The sequence below is a fragment of the Chiroxiphia lanceolata genome, chromosome 13 (assembly GCF_009829145.1).
Source record: "Chiroxiphia lanceolata isolate bChiLan1 chromosome 13, bChiLan1.pri, whole genome shotgun sequence".
In the NCBI taxonomy this organism is placed as follows: domain Eukaryota; kingdom Metazoa; phylum Chordata; class Aves; order Passeriformes; family Pipridae; genus Chiroxiphia; species Chiroxiphia lanceolata.
In genome coordinates this window covers 7552880-7572265 of record NC_045649.1, presented here as the reverse complement: position 1 = coordinate 7572265, position 19386 = coordinate 7552880, and the positions used below count along the sequence as shown (strand labels likewise).

General features: G+C 50.0%; 1 protein-coding gene across 1 annotated transcript in view; it reads left to right on the top strand.

The window, feature by feature from the left end:
* The window catches only part of SLC7A5 (solute carrier family 7 member 5), a 38372-nt gene that overhangs the window by 10629 nt on the left and 8357 nt on the right, over positions 1 to 19386 (top strand). The window contains exons 2-8 of the mRNA XM_032701045.1: positions 2407 to 2532; positions 13696 to 13801; positions 14481 to 14525; positions 15993 to 16116; positions 17375 to 17478; positions 18091 to 18187; positions 18636 to 18785. Of these exons, the coding sequence (XP_032556936.1) occupies positions 2407 to 2532; positions 13696 to 13801; positions 14481 to 14525; positions 15993 to 16116; positions 17375 to 17478; positions 18091 to 18187; positions 18636 to 18785 (752 nt within the window). The remainder of the gene's footprint in view (positions 1 to 2406; positions 2533 to 13695; positions 13802 to 14480; positions 14526 to 15992; positions 16117 to 17374; positions 17479 to 18090; positions 18188 to 18635; positions 18786 to 19386) is intronic.

Below are 19386 nucleotides of genomic sequence, written 5' to 3'. Positions count from 1 at the left end.
CCTTCCTGTTATCTGACAACATCCCTGCTGGAGGCAGATGTGTCCCAATCTCTCTGGTGGTGAGGAGCTGTGACCCTGCAGCCCACAGATAGTGCTGGGCTGCTCTGGGTGCTGAAAAGCTGCCAGACCTGGGCAAGGGGTGACTTTGTAGCTGCTCCATATCTCTCAGGAGCAGTGTGGGGTGGAGGCACCCTGGGACAGGGATGGGGACAGAGGTATGGCAGGTCTGGACACAGATCCTCCTCCTGCCCTTGGCCATGAGCCAGAGCAGCTCAGCCAGAGCCCAGCTGGTCCCTCCCCAAAAACAGCTCTGGGACCTTTTGGTCTCACCCACACTCCCCAAAGGGCTTGAAGGGCACGACACAAAACAAAGTCAGTCTCAAATTCCTTTTTTACTTCTCACTCGTAGGATGTAGTGGATCATGGGGGTTTGCTTTGTGAAGACATCCAGCTCTTTCACTTCTCCAGACTTTGAATGCTCTTGTGTTGAAATGGCTCTTGTACTGAATGCTTTTGTATGGAATACTGGGGGTGGGAAGGAGCCAATGATTCTGAAAGACATCATGTTCTGGGACAGTGGCACAGAGAAGCTGTGGCTGCCCCATCCCTGGAAGTGTCCAAGGCCAGGTTGGATGGGGCTTGGAGCAACCTGGGCTAGTGGAAGGTGTCCCTGCCCTGGCAGGGGGTTGGAAGGAGCTTTAAGGTCCCTTTTGACCCAAACCAGTCTAGGATAATCCAGTTTAGGGTGAATTCTCCTAATTTCCAAATTGATCCTCTCTCCACACCTGCAGGGCAGGAGGCTCCACAGAAGCCCCAGCCACCCTGTGATTCTGTGATCAGATGCTCTGGGCTCTAAACTGTGAGTGCAGATCCAGCCCATAACTTCAGTAGAGGGGGATCCTGATGTTTTGGGGTGCAGCTCTTTGGTCTGTTCAAGGCAGTGGGGTCCTGGGAAAATGAGTTGCAGGGTGTGGGAAAGAGCCTTTGCCCGAGGCTGGAGGCCAGCAGGGAAAAGATCCCACAGGGAAAAGCCTCCAGCTCCAGAAGAAGAGTTGAGATCTGCTCCTGCCTGAGCTGCTGGGGACCAGCAGGCCAGGGGCTGGTGAGGGGACAGCGAGGGGTGACTGTGCACAAGGGAGGCAGCAGGAGGGGAGGGCATCCATAACATCACCTTTGGGGTGACATTTTCCTGTCTCTATAACAAGCAGCAGGCTCTAGGCAGGGAGCAGGGCACCAAAATAGTAAGTGATTTGGAACAACAGCAGGTTTAAGCCATTATTTTCTCCGAGGCAGGTGAAGCTCAGCCAGGAGCAGCTCTGTGGCTTTGGACAAGCCCTGGCTCTGGCTGTGCCTTGCCTGGCAGGAGGGTCACAGTGCCAGGAGCAGGATAGAGATACAGGGGCAGAATACAGGGTTGGAGGGGGATTAAGGAAAAAAAGAGGTTGGAAATTAGTCTTGATTGTTTCTAGTAACCATAGGGCAACTTGTAGGAAATGGGAGCTTCTTGGCAAGCAAAATGCTGATGGTTATGAGCACAGTCCTGGGCAATCCTCTCTCCCATGCCCACAGTGTGTGGCCTTGGGGAGCATCTCCAAACCCTACATAGCCATCCCTACCACTGCTGGTCGAGCAGGTCAAGCAGAGGATGAGGATTTCCACAGATCCAGCTGCTCTTCCCACCTGCCCCACTGACCTGCAGGTGTTGTTTGTGTTGTATCCCAGAGTGTCAGGGCGGGGACAGCTCCTCCACATCCAGGCAGGGGCAGCATGGTCTGGCCTCGATAGCTTTAGGGTGCTATTGGTATAAAATAACTATAAATCAGTCCTGGAAGCCTGTCCTGACATTTCTACAGTGTTTTCACACAACAGCAACATTAAATTGGATAGACTGAACAGGGTTGGGGCTGGGCATTTTGAACCTGATGGGTCCTCTTATTTATATGCCCTCAGAAGTGTATTCTTCAATTCAGGGCTGTTCCTTGTCACAAGGACTATGTACATTTTTCAGATCACCTGTTGACAAAATGAGGTATAGAATTGTAAAGTGTGAGCCTGGCTCTGGACTAGTTTCTTTTTTAGGAAGAGACTCTCTGGTTGGTTAAGTTTTAGCAAAAAGCAAATCACAGAATCACAGGATGGTTTGGCTTAGAAGAGACCTTATAGATCAGATTCTTGTAACCCATGCCATGGGCAGGGACCCCTTCCACTAGACCAGGCTTCTCCAACCTGGCCTGGAACACTCCCAGGGATGGGGCAACCACAGCCTCTCTGGGCACCCTGTGCCAGGGCCTCACCACCCTCACAGCCAAGAGTTCCTTCTGTATATCCAATCTAAAAATTTGTCATAATTTGTCTTGCATGTTAAGTGTTTCCCTGGTGCTGATGTGTGTCCCTGTGTGTCCCCAGTGCTGCTCACAGCCGTGAACTGCTACAGTGTCAAAGCTGCCACCCGTGTCCAGGACGCCTTTGCTGCGGCGAAGCTGTTGGCACTGGCTCTCATCATCATCCTCGGCTTCGTGCAGCTGGCAAAGGGTGAGTGCTGCTCCTTTTCCTTGGGGAAGTGCTGTGGACTCACAACAGAATTAAGGAGAAAGCCCAGCAGTCCCACCCTGAGCGTTCCAGAGCCGGCAGAAGGGCTTTACAAACCTTTCTTGTTCTCTGCTACGCTTGGGGGGCACTTCCAGCTCGTGCTTTGCTGAGGTTTTGCACTTTATTTGGGAGATTTTGTATTTCTGTCACAGTTTGGGCTTGATTTCATACTAATGGAACCCAGCACGACTCAAGGTCTTTCCGACTTTTACAGTCACTATGGCCTCTGCCTTTGGGATTGTAGGGAAGTCTACAGAGAATGAAGATTTTGTTGGTGTTGCGCTCAGAAATCTTCCTGATTCTGGCTGGTCGTGGCCTTTTGCTAATAGACAATTACCTGTGTGTAGAGAATATGTGTAAACCACTCCTGATCATTTTAATCCTTCCACAAACTGCCCCTGCATGTTTCCCTTCGTCCAGCTCTGGGTATGGAATAACTTGGAGCCCGTGGGTCACCCAGGGTCGGGCAGGGCTGCAGGGACCACATGAGGAACAGAGGTATTGGAGTTCTCAGCTGGCACTGACACATGTCTGTCAGCCAGCACCTGGAAAAGAGGATAAAAATGGGAAGATAAAGCAAATTTTCTGGTGGTTTTGCTTGTTTGCTTCCCACACACATAAAATCGTCTCAAACCCAGAGATGTAGTTTGTTCCAAACCCATCTGATTAGTTAATCCTCACAGACAAGCTTTTTTTTTTTTTGGTGCTAGTTTTGTGGAAATAAATGTTTCTTAGGAAACAGTACAATCCTTTTTTGCTAAATGGGGATCAAATCTCCAGGGAATCCTGTCTCTGCACAGTGTGTGTGTGTCTGTGTGTGCTCCTGGGTCTCTGTAATTCCTGTCTCAGCCCTGGGAGCCAGTGCTGTCTTTGCAGAATTTCTTGCTTTGTCAGAGGTTTTATTTTCTTCCAGCTCGGTGCTGACACTCAACAGGGACATTGTTTGGGGCTTATCACAAAATACACCTCCCTCCACAACTGCCCAGCCTGCTTTGCTGAACTGTTTTGTCTCTCTTAGGAGGATAAGGCACCATAAATCTCTGTTAGTGCGTTAACATTTTGCCATAAAGACCTTTACAACTGTGCTTTGTTTGCACATATAATCTTAATTTGAATCTTCAGAACCACCTTCCTTCCCTCTGTGCTGTTCTTTTGCCCTTTTGTTCAGGTGGAACCACTTTCTGCTCTGGTTCCTCAGGTGGAAATCCATGCTATTTCCATTGAATTGTATCTGTAGCCAATAAGAGATTTCTGTCTTGTGCACAAAAACATCCACCCTCTGCTCTTGTGTTCTTTTACTTCCTTTGAAGTTGATTATAGTTTCAGCTCTGAAGAGGTACAAGCAGGACCTTGCAGTACAGGCAATTCCATGGGATTTAGTTTCCTGCTAAACCACCTGGCTGCTCCAGGCAGGATGAGAGATGGTCAGATCAAAAGCAATTCTTTGATAACAACACCTGAAGACAAAGTCTGAGTACATAACACGAAGCAAACTGGATCAGAGTGGGATCCTTGGGATCTACAGAGGCTGCTGGTTTACACCTTGTTCCTATTTTACAACTGGGATTCTGCCTGGGGTCTCACATGGATTTTATTAATCTCCTTAGGGAAGTTCAAGCTCTCTGCTAAGTCCTTAAGAATGTACAAGCTCCTTTCCTGTGCCCCTCCTCAGCTTCCACCTGCATTTTGCACCTTGGTCCATATTCCTTTCAATAATGCCAGGTGACCCAGTGCTTTTAGCAGGGATACATCATGAGATTGTCTTTTTTCTTCTTTATTTCTTCAAGGAAAGCATGAAAAGTCCCATTTTCAGTTGCAAAAACGCTGCACTGTTCTCCATCTTTGTCCCGTACGGAACCACATTTCCATGCCTTTACTGCTCCTCCATGTGGCCTTGTGTCCTGCTGTTCCCATTCCGATGGTTTTTTTGGACAAAGAGGACTCTCCCCACCTCCAGCTGGGTAAATCCATCCCAGTGAAGTCCTTACCCAGCTGGTATGTCTGGGGCTGCTGTTCCAGGGGAGATGGGGTTGTGTGTTCCCCTGACAATTAACTGGTTTTACTGGTTTCTGTCCCATTGCTGGTTTGTGTTTTACAGAATCCATAAACAGACAAGAGGAGCAAGACCACATTTTTGGCTCAAATGTGGAAAGTTCTTTGATTTCACAGAAATTTTCTCTTTGTATTGACCTCCCACAATTCAGCTTTTGGCTTTTTCTCATTTTCTCCTTCCTGATTTTCAGAGGAGCAGTAACATCTCAAGACAAAGAACTCTGTGGCAATATTGCCACACAGAAAAGAGCATTTCCTTGTGATCTCCCCTGGGCAGCTGTTTTCCATCATTTCTTTCATACCACTTCAAAAGGAGGGTGGAAATTGGTTTCCTGCTCAGTCTTTCAACTGCTTGAAAGTTGTCTCGGTGTAACTGCCCCACTTGGGATGAAATTATTTTATTAATACAAAAGTTACACTTTTAAAAGCCTTCTTGGGGCTGGAGATGCGTTTTAAAATTTCAGTGCCCTGCACTTGGTGTGTTAAACCACCAGTTTGCAGCACTTAAGTAATATAGATAAATTATAACATAGACAGGATCAGGATTTTTTCACTCCAGTATTATAAAAATGAGGCTTATTTTGGTTCTATTATTTTACCAGCTCTCCATTTGCCTTCTGTCCAGCCCCCCTGGGCATTTTTTGGCCATATTCTTGACCTGGAGGTGGTTTGACAGCAGGTTTGACGGATGTTTTCTGTACTGGATGTAACACAGGAGGTCTGTGGTTATGTCCTTCTCATACCTGATCACCCTGCACCTTAAAACCTTCCCTTAAAAACTAACCTAGGTGCGACGTGGTAAAAAATTGGGCTGATCTGTAAGGACACACTCATTCTTTTTACATGGGAGGGAGTTCAGGAAAGGTTTTGATGTCAAAAAATTCTAAAAACCCCAAAACACAGACATGTTTCAGACCTGTTCATTTCTGTTCTGATGCCCCAGGGTATCTGGAGTGTTTTATGTGCCCTCAGGCAGCTGGAGCAGTGAGGGGCAGCTCCTGGCTGCTGCTGCAACCCATACTGTGATGCTTCACCAGCAGTTCTGCTTGAAAATCCAGGATTGGGCATTTGGGACTTAGGGAAATAGAATTTAACATTGATTTTATTGAATTATTTTTATTGGATTTAATGTGCCTTTATTTATTGTCCCTTTTCCTTCTTCTTGCCCAATTTCTGAGCTGAAATTCCTCGTCTGTGATGCCTCGAGCTCCTCTTTGGTGACAGCAGCATTTTCCTCCCTCGATTCCCTTCCTTGGGCTGCTCAGAGACCAGCAGAGCAAGGGGTAAATCAAGGACAAAGTAGGCAAATTTAACTCCAAACATTTGCCATGGAGAGCTCAGACTGGGCAGGGAGGTTTGGGTTTAATTTGGTGGGGTTTTTTTCATAAAATCCCAGAATGGTCCAAATTTTATGTGATTTGCACCTGTATTTAATCACTTTTGCCCTTCTGGACGTGAATGAGGACTTTGCCTGGTTGAAGGAATCTCCACGAATTTTCCTTTGAAGGGGTCATGGTGTGAACCTGATCAGCAGGTCTCAGTACCTGAAGGGAGCCCACAAGGACGGTGGAGAGAGACTATTTGCAATGGCCTGGAGAGGCAAGACAAGGGGGAATGGCTTCACACTGACAGAGAGTGGGTTTAGATTGGATATTGGGAAGAATTTCTTCCCTGTGAGGGTGGTGAGGCCCTGGCACAGGTTACCCAGAGAAGCTGTGGCTGCCCCATCCCTGGAAGTGTCCAAGGCCAGGTTGAAGGAGCTTGGAGCAACCTGGAGTAGTGGAAGGTGTCCCTGCCCATGGCAGAGGTTGGAACCAGATGAACTTTGAGGTCCTTTCCAACCCAAACCATGCCATGATTCCATGATCAGTCGTGCCCTGCTCCCCACTTGCTTAGGGCAGGTGCAGCAGTGCCTTTGTCTGTACCTGGAGGAACCAGCTCTCCCAAGGGACTGGCTCCTGGACACAACCTGGGATATGAGGACCAACTGGTGGTGGAGCTGCGAGAGGAGTTTGGAGCCCAAAGGCAGAGCAGGTGGGTGTTAACCCAGCCAGCTCATGACTAACTCACACTGGGAGTCAAGAGCCACATCCAATGGATACAGAACATCCCTGAAGCCTCCAAGTGTGTCCCTGCACACTGGGCCTGAGGCACCAAGGATTGCAGGAAAACATGCCCTGCAGCTGCCTGTGCTGCTGCTTGTTCCTGGGCATTCCAAAATGCCACCAGGGCGGGATTTTCCAGCAGGGAGCTTTGAAGGGAGCTTTGCTGCACTTCTCTTACTCACTCTCTTGTTCCCGGGGCACATGGAGAGTGGAATACTGTGCCACAGACAGGGAAGCTGGGAAAGCTGCCAGGATCCTGCCCCTCTAAATCACATCAACCGTATGTTGGAGATGAATCAGGCGTCAAACGCTGGAGGGCTGATACAGCAATTATATTTTATGGGCCTCTCACTCTCTAATCCTGGATTTCTCTTCCAGCCAGAGGTGGATGGCAGTGCCCAGCCCAGGTGCTCCTTGAGGGGAGCAGCACTTTGGTTCTGCTCAGACAATTCTTTTCTTGCCTTCTCTGCCCACAAAATTTTTTGGCAATTACAGATTCAGGGGTAGAGTTCAGCCTGTTTGGGCTTTCGCATTGTACAAGAGTGAAGTGGCCTGTCCAAGAATAAATAAATGCATTTAATAACAACAAAAAACCCCCCAAACTAAACAAGCAACCAAACTAAAAAAAAACCAACAGCCCATAATACAGAAACAGTAGGTCAGTGACCTGTGATGATTGTTTTGATCACTGAGCTGAAAGCTTGGCCTTTAAGGGTGATGTGAGCTGTTGTTTGTTTAATATGGAGCTTTGAGGATGGTGTGAGCTGCTGTTTGTTGAGCTGTTGTTTGTTTAATATCAAGCTTTAAGGACCCTGTGAGCTGTTTGTTTAATATTGAGCTTTAAGGACAGTGTGAGCTGTTGTTTGTTTGACTTTGCAGATGGAGGCTCAGTGCTGCCTTAACTGGGACTGTGCCTTTGACATCCCAAAAGCTGCTTTAGCCAGGGAATTGTGGATTGTAGGGTGTTCATTCTGGATATCCTGGATGAAATGCCAGGTGTAAAGCTGGATCAAGGTGGAGCTCAGATGGCATCTGGGATGTGTCATAGGGGACCCTGCTTGCCCCTGAGTGGGTTTTGGGGCAGCTGACATGGGAGGGTCCGTTGGCTTCTCATTTTTCCAAGTGCAGCTATCCCAGCAATGCAGCCACATTTAATGGAGAGCAGTTAATACTTTGGTATTTGCTTTGCAGCTCTGTCTGATCTCCTCTCTCTGCCTCCCCTGAGTCTCTGGGTCATGCCAAAGGTGTATCAGTGCAGTTGTTGTCTCCATGTCTGTGTGTCCACATGGACTTTTTCTTGCACTTTAAATTCATCCTTTCCCCACAGCCTTCGACTGCTGGGCTGAAATTAGTGGTGCCTGTGGTGCTGGGGGACCTGCCCTCCCCAAATGTTCTTGGCTCTCCTGCATGAGCTGGTTGGCTCCTTTAGCCCCTCCAGTGGCTCATTCCTGTTTGTCAGTCTCAATCACGGGTTTTTATGGATGTGGATTGAACCTGTTGTGCAGATATGAAAAGGGAAAACAAACTCATGGAAGTGGATGGAAACCCACTGGGTGGTTTGTTCAGGGTTTACACCTTGCTGTTCCTCTGCCTGGATGGGGATAGACAAGGAGGAAATGCCTTTCCATGCTTTGTCAAGGGTCAAAGAGACCCTGTTTGTCCGTCCAGGATCTCTGCAGTGCTTTTGGACTCACTGGCTCCTGGAGAGGCATCACTCCAGGGCTTCTGGGACTGCTGCCTTATTTCCCATCAGCAAACATTCTACCAGCACAGATTGTGAAAATCGGGAGGTGTTTGCTTAGGAGGAGGAGGGTGAAAGGTTTCTGATGCATCAGCAGGATGCAGAGGAGGTGGGAAAGGTGACAGCACGTTGTCTGGCCTGGGAGCAGAGGCACTTTTGCACAAAACAGAAGGAAGTAGCTGAGAAGAGGGGAAGGGTCATGGCCTATCTGCAGCCGTTGGTGAGGACTGGGATGAAACCCAGGAGCTCTGGCTTCTCCTCGGATGCCCTCCCTGCTCTGCAAGGTCATGGCCATGTGTTCCAGACCATAAACACCTCTGCTCCAGGACCCCAGGTTAAAGGCTGCTGTTCAGAACTGCCTGATGCTGAGCTGGCTGCAGAGAGGAGCAAACAGCTCCCGTGGGTACCGAGCTGCGCTTCCCGGGAGCTCCGAGCCTTCAAGGATGCTCCTAACCCTGGCCCCTGCCTCTCTCTTGTTTTTCTGACTCAGTCCACTGAATTCTCACTGCTTTTCTCAGGAAATGGCTCAGCAGCTGAGTGGATGATCTCCTCTGGGGCTTTTGATACATACACCACGTTTCTCCCTGGCTGGGTTTCTCCTCCCTCCTCGTGCTGAGCTCTCTCCATGGCCACGTTCCCTCTCCTCGCTGTTTGGGCAAGTTAAAAATCCTTAATTATCATGAAATGCTTTCTGCAAGAGTAGATTGCTGTGCCATTAAAACCAGAACGGACATGACTGGGGAGCAAATGAACATTTTTAAAGAAAGGGTCTGAACATGCAGCTCCTCGACCCAAAACAGTCCCTCGCACAGCAAGGCCCCGGCTGACCCGGTGCAATTACCACAGTCTTGGCAGCTGGCAAGATCAGCAAATGGGGTTTATGTCAGAGCTTGTTACCTTAATTTGGTTAATTGTAGAGCAGAGTGCAATTGAACAGCCGGTTCAAACCAGGTTCCAGCTCTCCAGGGTGCCGGGCACGGGCAGGGAATTGCCTGGAGAGCGGCGACGGCAGTGTGGGATGGGGGGGGTGTGGGGAGCTGGGGGTGCCAGGGATGTGCTCTCTTACAGACCTTGGGCTCCCCTGAGGGAGCTGAGGCCATGCTTGGCAGCCTCACCTGCAGATTTGTAACCCTTGATTTGGTCCAAAGTCTGCAGCTGAAGCCTCCAAAAACCCGGAGCCTGGAATTGCACATCGAGGCTTGAAGGATGCTGAGTGTCTGGGAGGTTTTGTAGGCCATTTGTGGATGGTCCAGCACAGTCACTTGTCCCTCCTCCCTCCAGTACACCCTTGTCTAGTTGACAAGGAGGTGTTTGATCAAAGGTTGGACTCGATGATCTTGGAGGTCTTTTCCAACCTAAATGATTCTGTGATTCTTTTGGCAGTGCCTGTTGCAATAGGACAAAGGGCAATGGTTTTAAACTGCAAGAGAACAGGTTTAGATTGTATAAAAGGAAGAATTTTCTTATGTTGAGGGTGGTGAGACACTGGCACAGTTTGCCCAGACAGGTGGTGGATATCCCATCCCTGAAAACACTCAAGGTCAGGTTGGATGGGGCTTTGAGCCCCCTGATCTGATTGAAGATGTCGCTGCTCATTGCAGGGGTTGGACTCCATGGACTGGTGTTTGTTAGGCAGCCCAGGCTCCTCTCGTGCAACCAGGAGGTGATAAAGCATGAGAAACACAAAAGAGCATCCTGTGGACCCTGGAGGATAAAAGCCTGGCCCCTTGGAGCAGGAAGAGTCACAGAATCATTTATATTGGAAAAGACCTCTAAGGCCATCGAGTCCAACCATCCCCTAGCACTGCCAAGGCCACCACTAACCCCTGTCCCCAAGTGCCACATTCATACAGCTTTTAAATCCCTCCAGGGATGGAGACCCCACCACCGCCCTGGGCAGCTGTGCCAGGGCTGGACAACCCTTTTGGTGAAGAATTTTTTCCTAATACCCAACCTAAAGCTGCTCTGGCACAACTCGAGATAGATCTCGACTCCTCTGGTTGTTCAGTCATGAACAAACAGACATGTTGCTGAATCCATTTTACCATGAGGGCACAGAAAAGTGAAATTGAGTAACTCACTGTGAGTTTTTGGGGAGCTACAACTCTCCATGGGTGAGATGGGGAGAGGGCAGTGAAGTGTTGGCTCCTCAAGCGCTGAGGAGGATCAAAAAGCCCCTTCCTTCCTTCCTTGCTTCCTTCCTTGTCCCCTCTCCTGGCTGCCCCTGTGCTGACTTGCCCCTCCTTTGCCGGCAGCGACATTCCGATGCCTCAAAGGGATGGGTTGGGTGCAAGGAGAGGTGTGTGAGTAATTAGTTATGTCCCACCCATCCTTCCTTCCCTCCATCACCCTCACCCACCCTCAGGGAATGAAATTACAGCCTTTGATTTCATTCCTCTGCTTTAGCACTGCTCCAGACGATCCTGCTGCCTTTGATGGAGTCGTTGAATCCCAGGTGGGTTTAGGTGGGGAGGGACCTTAAAGCTCATCTCATTCCACCTCCTGCCATGGGCAAGGACACCTTCTACTATCCCAGGTTGCTCCAAGCCCTGTCCAACCTGGCCTTGGACACTTCAAGGAACAGGGTGTGGGCTTGGACCCTCCCTTACCCAGAGGCTGAGGATGCCTGTGGTTGCCAAGTGGGTGGCACATTCTCAGTACAGGAATGTGGTTTTGGGCAGGGACCACCAATGCTCCCCTCTGCTCCTCTCCCATCCAGCTGGGCCAGGGCAGCAGCTCAGCCCTTTCTTGGCAGCACCAGGACCATGCTTTGAGCGAGGGCTGGGGAGACACCAAGTGAAACCTGCAGCTACCTCAGGAAAAGGAACCTCAGAGGGTTTTGCCTGTGACAGACACAAAGGGGATTTCAGGGGGAGCTGGTGGCCAGCTGTGGACAAGAAATGGAGCGATCCTTGTGATGTTTCTTGTGCCCTGCTGCTCATGGATTGGAGCATCCTCCTCATGTGGTGAAGGTGATGATCCATTGATCCTGGTGGGAACATGCAGAGCCTGAGAACCTTTGAGAAGAGACATCCTGAGGGGTGTTTGAAATGTCAGGAGAGCCTCCTGCTCTCCTAGTCCATCCACGTGCTGTTCCAGTAGCTAATTACAGGCACTGTTAACAAAAAGTGTATCTTATTCCCATAACAAAAGACCTAGAAAGAACTAGACTGGTAATTATTCAGGAAGGGCAGCAAATGAACTCGGGAAAGCTGAGCCCAAGGGATTCAGCAGAATGTGATACCCTGCACCCCCCTGCTGCTCAGCCCTTTATTCATTTGTGCTAAATTAGGGTTCTATGGCTGAACCTGTAAGCCATGAATTAAGGTTAAACTCAGCATTATATCAGTCTCTGCATTTCCTGGTTTTCCTGTTACGCTTGGATGTGTTTTTAAAAAGGATTGGTGCCTTTTGCTCAGGAGGTTCACTGGCTCCAGGGGCATTAAATACATCCAGCACATCCCAAGGTAGATGCAGAACAGACCTTCCTGCTGCAAGGAGATGCTGGGAGAGGGGGCAAAGTGACTCCAGTGAAGAACAGGAATTGGAACTGGGATCTGGACAAGTAGAGCCTTGCACACCTGCTGGACATCCCTGCACTGGGTTTCCCACTCCTGATGGATTCCCAGATGGTGGATGAGCTGCTCCTGTGGTCCTGGCTCTCCTACAGCTCATACCCACAGCACCCCCTTGCAAATGGCATAGCTTCTGCCAGGGAAAAGGCAGAGGGATGCTGGTTTCCTGGGCAGCTGGGTGAGCAGAGAGCATTTTGCACACCGTGATAGGGAATATCTTTTTGCCTGGTTAGGATTTAGCAGGAGCAGGAGGGAGAAAGGAGGCGAAGGGAGCAATGCCCAGGGTGCAAAGGATGGAATGGAGCTGGAGGGTCAGGGATAGAGACGGAAAGAGAAAAGGGAGCTCTCCCACGCACATGGGGCAGCTCCATGTCTCTGGCACAGGTTTGGAGCAGTCCCACGAGTGACAAATGCACCACAGACCAATGGTGCTGTCAGGAAAAATCCGTCTTTCCTTGCAGTGGAAAGATGAGTGGGAGGTGTTACAGGGTCTGTGCATCCAGGTTTGTCACCCAGCCCCTGCAGCAGTGGCTTTTGGTGGCGTAGGGGAGGGGAAGATTCGAAGAGAGGCCACCCAGAGGGAAAATGCCCCATGTTTGAGCATCCCTCTGCTTTTCCAGCAGCACATCCTGGGTTTCCATGTGCTGAGACATGAAGGGTTAAGCTCCAGGCCCTGCTGATGGCCATGTGATGCAGTTGCTGGGGTGATTAGTAAAGATCTGTGCCCTAAGAGAAATCACATGGGCTTCCACAGGGCTCCTGGATGCAAAGGTGCCCCTGGATCCCACCATGCTCCCTCTTCCCTCCGCACCGAGGGGAGTGGCAGGTCTGGGAATGGGAATGTGGCTTTACCATCTCAGCCCTACATCCAGGCCCCACATCAAAAGGCAGGGAACAAAACAACTGCAGAGCATTTGAAAGCAAAATAAATAAACCCTGGGCTGCTCCGGGGCAGTTGGGACCAGAGGGACAATCGAGGGGTCTATTTCTGGCTGTTCCTTTCAAAGGCAGATCCATAACAGGAACTTTTCATCGTGGGGCCCTAAAGAAGGTGACTTCTGATATCCAAGCCCCAAAGAACCTGACTTCCCCCAATCAAAGGGATTGCCACAGCCCTCTGCTTTGTCAGGTGGCTGGTAGGACCAGAGGAAATCCTGGGTTTCTGCTTTATTGGATGGCTGGTGGAAGTGGAGGAAATCCTGGGGCTTTATCGAACACCAGCAGCCTTCAGTTGAGAGGACAACGTGACAACATCTGTGTTTGCAAAGCATCTTCCAGCAGGAAGGTCCCCAGAATGTTTTCTTCCCAGGGAGAAGGTATCTGGGAGATCACCTCAGAGATGGCACGTTGCAGTGTGAGAAAGTTTGGAGGAGTCACTCATGGCCAGTTGCTTGAGACACATAATTTTGGGGCTCGTTATCAATCCAGATGAATTAAGCACTGGTAAGACTGGAGGAATCAGCCCAGTAGGAAGATGGGCACGTGCTCTCAGCATAACCTGAAATGCAGCAGAACGATAATTAAGATAATTAATCCTAAGAGCAGCTTTTCCCTCCAGGTTTCTCTGTTTCAACCCCCCCCAGAGGCCCTTGGGGTTCACAGCCCATCATTGATCCTTTCCTGTGTCCTGCAGGTGATGTGTCAAACCTGACTCCTGAGCACTCCTTCGAGGGCACGAAGGTCGGTGTTGGGAACATCGTGTTGGCTTTGTACAGTGGCCTCTTTGCCTATGGAGGATGGTAAGATGCTCCCTCTCTCTCTTTTCTTTGGGAACTGAATCCCAACACCAATTTCAATACCAAACTGAAGCTCCTGGAGGGCTCCTTTGAGCACCTGCAATCACAAGGAGCTGCTCAATCTACTGTGAAAACAGGCCAGTTGCAGCCTCCTTATCATGGAATCATGGAATGGTTTGGGTTGGAAGGACCTTAAAGATCATCTTGTTCCATCCCCCTGCCATGGGCATGGACACCTTCCACTATCCCAGCTTGCTCCAAGCCCTGTCCAACCTGACCTTGAAAACTTCCAGGGATGGGGCAGCCACAGCTTCTCTGGGCAACCTGTGCCAGGGCCTCATCACCTCCTAGGGAATGATTTCTTCCCAATATCCCATCTAACACTGCCCTCTGGCACTGGGAAGCAATTCCCTCTGGTCCTGTCACTCCGGGCCCTTGTCCAAAGTCCCTCTCCAGTTCTCTTGGAGCCCCTTTAGGCACTGGAAGAGGCTCTCAGCTCTCCCTGGCTTGCTCCTTGCAGGTTTGGTACTGTAGGTCTTGGAATTAGGCATCAGCCATCCCAAGTGTTCCCACAGCCATCTCTGTGCCCCTCCTGAAATCCCCGTGCAGATGAGTTAAACTGCAGGGCTTTATATGTTCCATGGACTAACCAGAATGAACCCCTGTTCTTTTTAAATTCCAGGAATTACTTGAATTTTGTGACAGAAGAGATGATAAATCCCTACAGGTGGGTGTGTGTCCTGGGATGACATCCCTGGGAGAAGGACCTGTATTTTGGGGAAGCCTCTTCCTCGTGTGTGTAACAGGGGTTGCTGATCAGCCTAGAAGCCAAGGTCTTTATCTGGGGAAATAGAAAACAAGATAAATTAATGGCCTCTTTCCTCCCTGGAATCAGGGAAGCAGAATTATAATCTCTGTAGGAGAAGGGCTGTTGTTTACGCTGCTTTCCTGTCCCACTGATATCAGTGCTGCTGGAAAGCCCTGCTTCCTTGGCGTGACACCTCTGTGAGTTATGGGCAAGGGAGAAGCACTCAGGGTTTTATTAGTGCCTTGTATAAAATCCCAGCAGAGGGTTTGTGCTGCTGTCCATGTGTTTGTCCCGTGCTCTTCCCATCCTGTTGAGCAACAGCTGCTTCCTGTGCTGCTCGTGCCTTTCGGGGTTACTCGGGGGCCTGATGAGCTCAGGATGGCCCACAGAAAAGCAGGACAATGCTGAGAAATCCCTTTTGCTCATGGGATGGTCCCTGTGAGCCACTGGGGTCTGAGTCTCAGGGTCACTTGTGCAAAGAGCCCGTTCCTGGCTGACCCTGGTGGTGATTCGTTCGTGCTGGGAAGGATTTGATACTCCCTTTTCTTCAGAAACAGTTAGAAAAAGGGGGGTTGTATTTTGCAATTCTTTGCATGTCTGCTGAATGCAGTCATGGGATTTGATTCTCCTCCTGTGGCTTTGAGCTCCACTGGACCAATTAGACGTGGCACCAAGCAGGGTTTTCTTTTTCAGTTTCCATTTGCAAATGAAGTTAAACTGTTTGGAAAGGCAAATTTGTACCAACACAGCCAGTTTACAGACCCACTCAGGCTGTGTCTGGACTCATTTTCCTTGAGTTTCCTCAGCCCATCCATCTGCACAGAGTTAGAGGCTAAAAACTGCCAGCTGGGTCCCTGAGCTTCCCATCTCCCACAGGAAACCCAGCAGCATAAGTGAGTCTCCTTTGCCCAGGAGAGAATCCACGTGCTAATGCCACTGGGTGTTTTTAATTAATTGCCATTGCAGTGATCTTGGACTCCTGCTCAGGCAGCCAGAGCCTCTCCATGGAAAAAGTCCCTCTTGCCATAATCCTTCACTCTCCATCAGGCTGTTCAGAGAATCGTGGAGTTGTTAAGGTTGGAAAAGACCTTTAAGATCACCAAGTCCAACTGTCAATGCAGCACCACTACACCATGTACTCAAGTGCCACATCCACATGTTTCTTGAACACCTCCAGGGATTCCACCACTTCCCTGGGCAGCTCATTCCCATATGGGCATCTCCTCTGCCCTGGGAGCAGAGTGTGGCTGGGAAACCTGACATGCTGAGGAGCCAAAGAGCAGAAGGGCTCAAACAAACCTTGAGGGAGCGCAGGAGGGCGGCAATCCCTGGGATCAGCAGCTCCCTCCTCTGAACTTCTCCATGACAGTGTATGTTTTTTCCTAGGAACTTGCCTCTGGCCATCATCATCTCCCTGCCCGTGGTCACTCTGGTCTATGTGCTGACCAACCTGGCCTATTTCACCACACTGTCCACAAATGAGATGCTGACGTCCGAGGCCGTGGCCGTGGTAAGATGGGGCTGCTCCAACAGGACTCTTTTCCAGGGCAGGTTAAATCACACTTGCAATCTCTGCTCACATCTCCTGCTTTGTTCCAGGCTGGTCATGGCTGCTTACAAAAAACCTGATGTTTAACAGGAGATAAAGAGCAGCTGTGATGGGAGCTGGGGAGAACAGCGTGATACCAAGTGGGATTAATGGCAGACAGTGAGGGTGGGCAGCAGTTAGTGCTGCTCTTAGTTCCCAAATAGGAAAGGTGGCTGCTGGCCTTGTCACTTCTCATCAGTTACCAGAGCATAATATTCATGGGGAAAGGTCATTCAGTCATTACTGAACTAGATTGTTTTCTCTCTGTGTCTTCCTTGTTTTAATTGAGAGAGATAAATAATACTTCTATTAATTAAAATGCCACGGCGGTCAGAAATCCTGGTTGCTTCAGGAAGGAGCAGAGCTTGCAAACAGTGTGACCAGGATTGTTCAAGGCTTCAAAGGGAATCTCCCAGCCCAGGATGAGCTGGTTTGGGCCACTCAGGTGACAGTGCTCCATCCTTTGGGTTGGCACCAAGCCCCTGCTCCAGCCCACAGGGATGTGGTGCTGAGTTTTTGGAGGTGCAGCCTGTGTTGCATTGAATAATAGAAGGTTTGAGCTGGAAGGGGCCTGAAAGATCATCATGTTCCAACTCCCTGCCATGGGCAGGGACACCTTCCACTACACCAGGTTGCTCCAAGCCCCATCCAACCTGGCCTTGGACACTTCCAGGGATGTTGCTGTAGTTGTGTCCATTGCTGCAGCCACGAGCCTTTGCAAGGCTGAAAATCAATATCACAGCAAAGGCTGGAAATCAATATAAATTGGAGTAAAACCACAATGGAGAAGCACAGGGTCAGTCTGTGACAAAAAACTGCAGCTCCAGGACACTCCATGTCCCCAGGGCTGTGTCCCAGGTCCTGACTCAGCACTTGGCAGCGGCTCCGTGTTTGAGGCTCCTCAGTTTCCGTTTGATCTTGAACTTCCCGATGGCTGTTCTGATAAATGGTGTGTCCTGACCCCGAGGGAAGGGCTGGCTGCTGCTTCAGTTTAACAGTTCCACAATATGCTTTTGCAGGAAAGAGGAGCAGCAAATGGCAATATGGAAAACTCTGTAACAGCTTCAGCACTAAGCCATGTCCTTTGCTCAGATTTCTGCAAAGATTAAACCTTTGTAGGCAGCTGTGAGTTCTTTTGGACATTCTGGGTATGACATATCTCTTGTTGTCCCCCATTTAGGATTTTGGGAACTACCACCTTGGTGTCATGTCCTGGATCATCCCTGTCTTTGTTGGCCTGTCGTGCTTTGGGTCGGTCAATGGATCTCTCTTCACTTCTTCCCGGTAGGTTTGTTGCTCAATCCTGTGGGCTTTGTTTACAAGCTGTGCTTAGTTCCTCTTCTTTTGGAGTTGTCCCCCAGAGAGTGGCTGTGGGCAGACACAAAGTCTGAAGGGTCTGGAGGCCATGTGGGGAATGCAGGGGGAAAAAAAGTCAGCCTTTAAAACCATACCCAGATTAAAGGAAACCTTCCAGTGGTCTTAATCTTCTGTTCCTCAGGCAAAGTGCTGTTGAAGTCAACAAAACAGAAACAAACACAGGCTCGGTGATGATCGGAAAGTGGCTTTAATGAAAAGCAGAAAGCTGTGAAACTTCAGGGCCGAGAATCCCTCCCAGGAAGGAGAGAAAGGACGGGTCAGGACAGGGACTTAGATGGTTCTGGCTCTGACACATCTCTGGGGCTGTCTGAGGAAAGTCACTTAAGGCTCTCTCTGGAATGGAGATAAATACATCTTTCCTGCATTCTTTGTCCATCTCCAGCCTCCCTTCTAAGTCAGGGATTGGCATTTCAGTCCTGCTGCCTTGGTCTGGGCTGAGCTCGGGCTGTCGCTGTTTTGTGCTGCAGACAAAGCCCAGCTGGGCCTGCAGGGGTGTAACTGCTCTGTGTCCCCCTCCAGGCTGTTCTTCGTGGGATCTCGAGAGGGACACTTGCCTTCAATCCTGTCCATGATCCACCCCAGGCTCCTCACTCCTTTGCCATCCCTCGTGTTCACGGTAACAACCGGGGCTGGGCTGGGCAGGAAGGGGTGGGGGTGGGATCCCATCAGAGAGGTTGGAGGGGGGCTCCCACCTCCAGTCACAGCCATTCCTGCATCCACCTACAGGAGAATGACCCTTCTCATCATATCCTCATAGACCACTTCTGGTTTGAATTCTCCTCATCCTTGGAAGTGTCCAAGGCCAGGCTGGACGGGACTTGGAACAACCTGGTCTGGTGGAAGGGGAGGGGAATGAGATGGGCTTTAAGGTCCTTCCAACCCAAAGCATTCCATGATTCTATACAATCATTCCAGGCACCAATTGAAAATAGCTTAAAAAAGTAAAAATTAATTAACATGATCCTTCTCCTGGCAGGCAGTTCTTCTAAAATCCCTGTGTTTAGTGTTGTATCATACGTGGGTTTGACTGCTCCCTTTGCTAATGGCTTTTTCCCCGCGTTCAGTGTGTCATGACCCTGCTCTACGCCTTCTCCAACGACATCTTCTCAGTCATCAACTTCTTCAGCTTCTTCAACTGGCTGTGTGTGGCTCTGGCCATCATTGGGATGATGTGGCTGCGTTACAAGAAGCCAGAGCTGGAGAGGCCCATCAAGGTGAGAACGGTGGAAAATGGGAGGTGGGTCCTCCCTGAGTCCCTTCTCAGCACCAGGGAAGGGTCAGCTGCTCCTCCTGTGTGGGAGAGGGACTGGGATTGCAGGGAGATGTGGGGTTTTAGCTAATGGAGATGTTCCTGCTGCTGAATGGGAGTTGGTGCAGAAGGACAAAGAGCTGCCATGGCCGTGGGGACAACAGAGTGAAGGAGCTCAGGGTGTCAGGGACACGGGATGTGGTGGGATAACACAGCGGGAAGCTCTCCGTGACTAACGCACTCCCCAGGACAGATCCCAGGCTGTGGGTCTCAGTGAAACACTCTGTACCATCAGGGACTTCCCCTAAAATAGTTCTCTTCTAAAGCAGCCCCTGCACTGGGAGCTTTGTTCCCTGTGTCCTTGGCCAGCTTGGCAGCTCCGTGGCCCATCTGGGAGGAGGCCAAGATCGTGTCACCCCGTGTGTCTAATGGCCTTCAGGGCATGTTTCCCACTCATCCCTCAGCACAGTCGTGTCTCTGCCAGGCAACAATACCCAGGGAGAGACAAACTCCCAGGGCTGTGCTCATGCCTTCTCAAAGTGACTCTTTGTGGGGTGTTTCCTTAG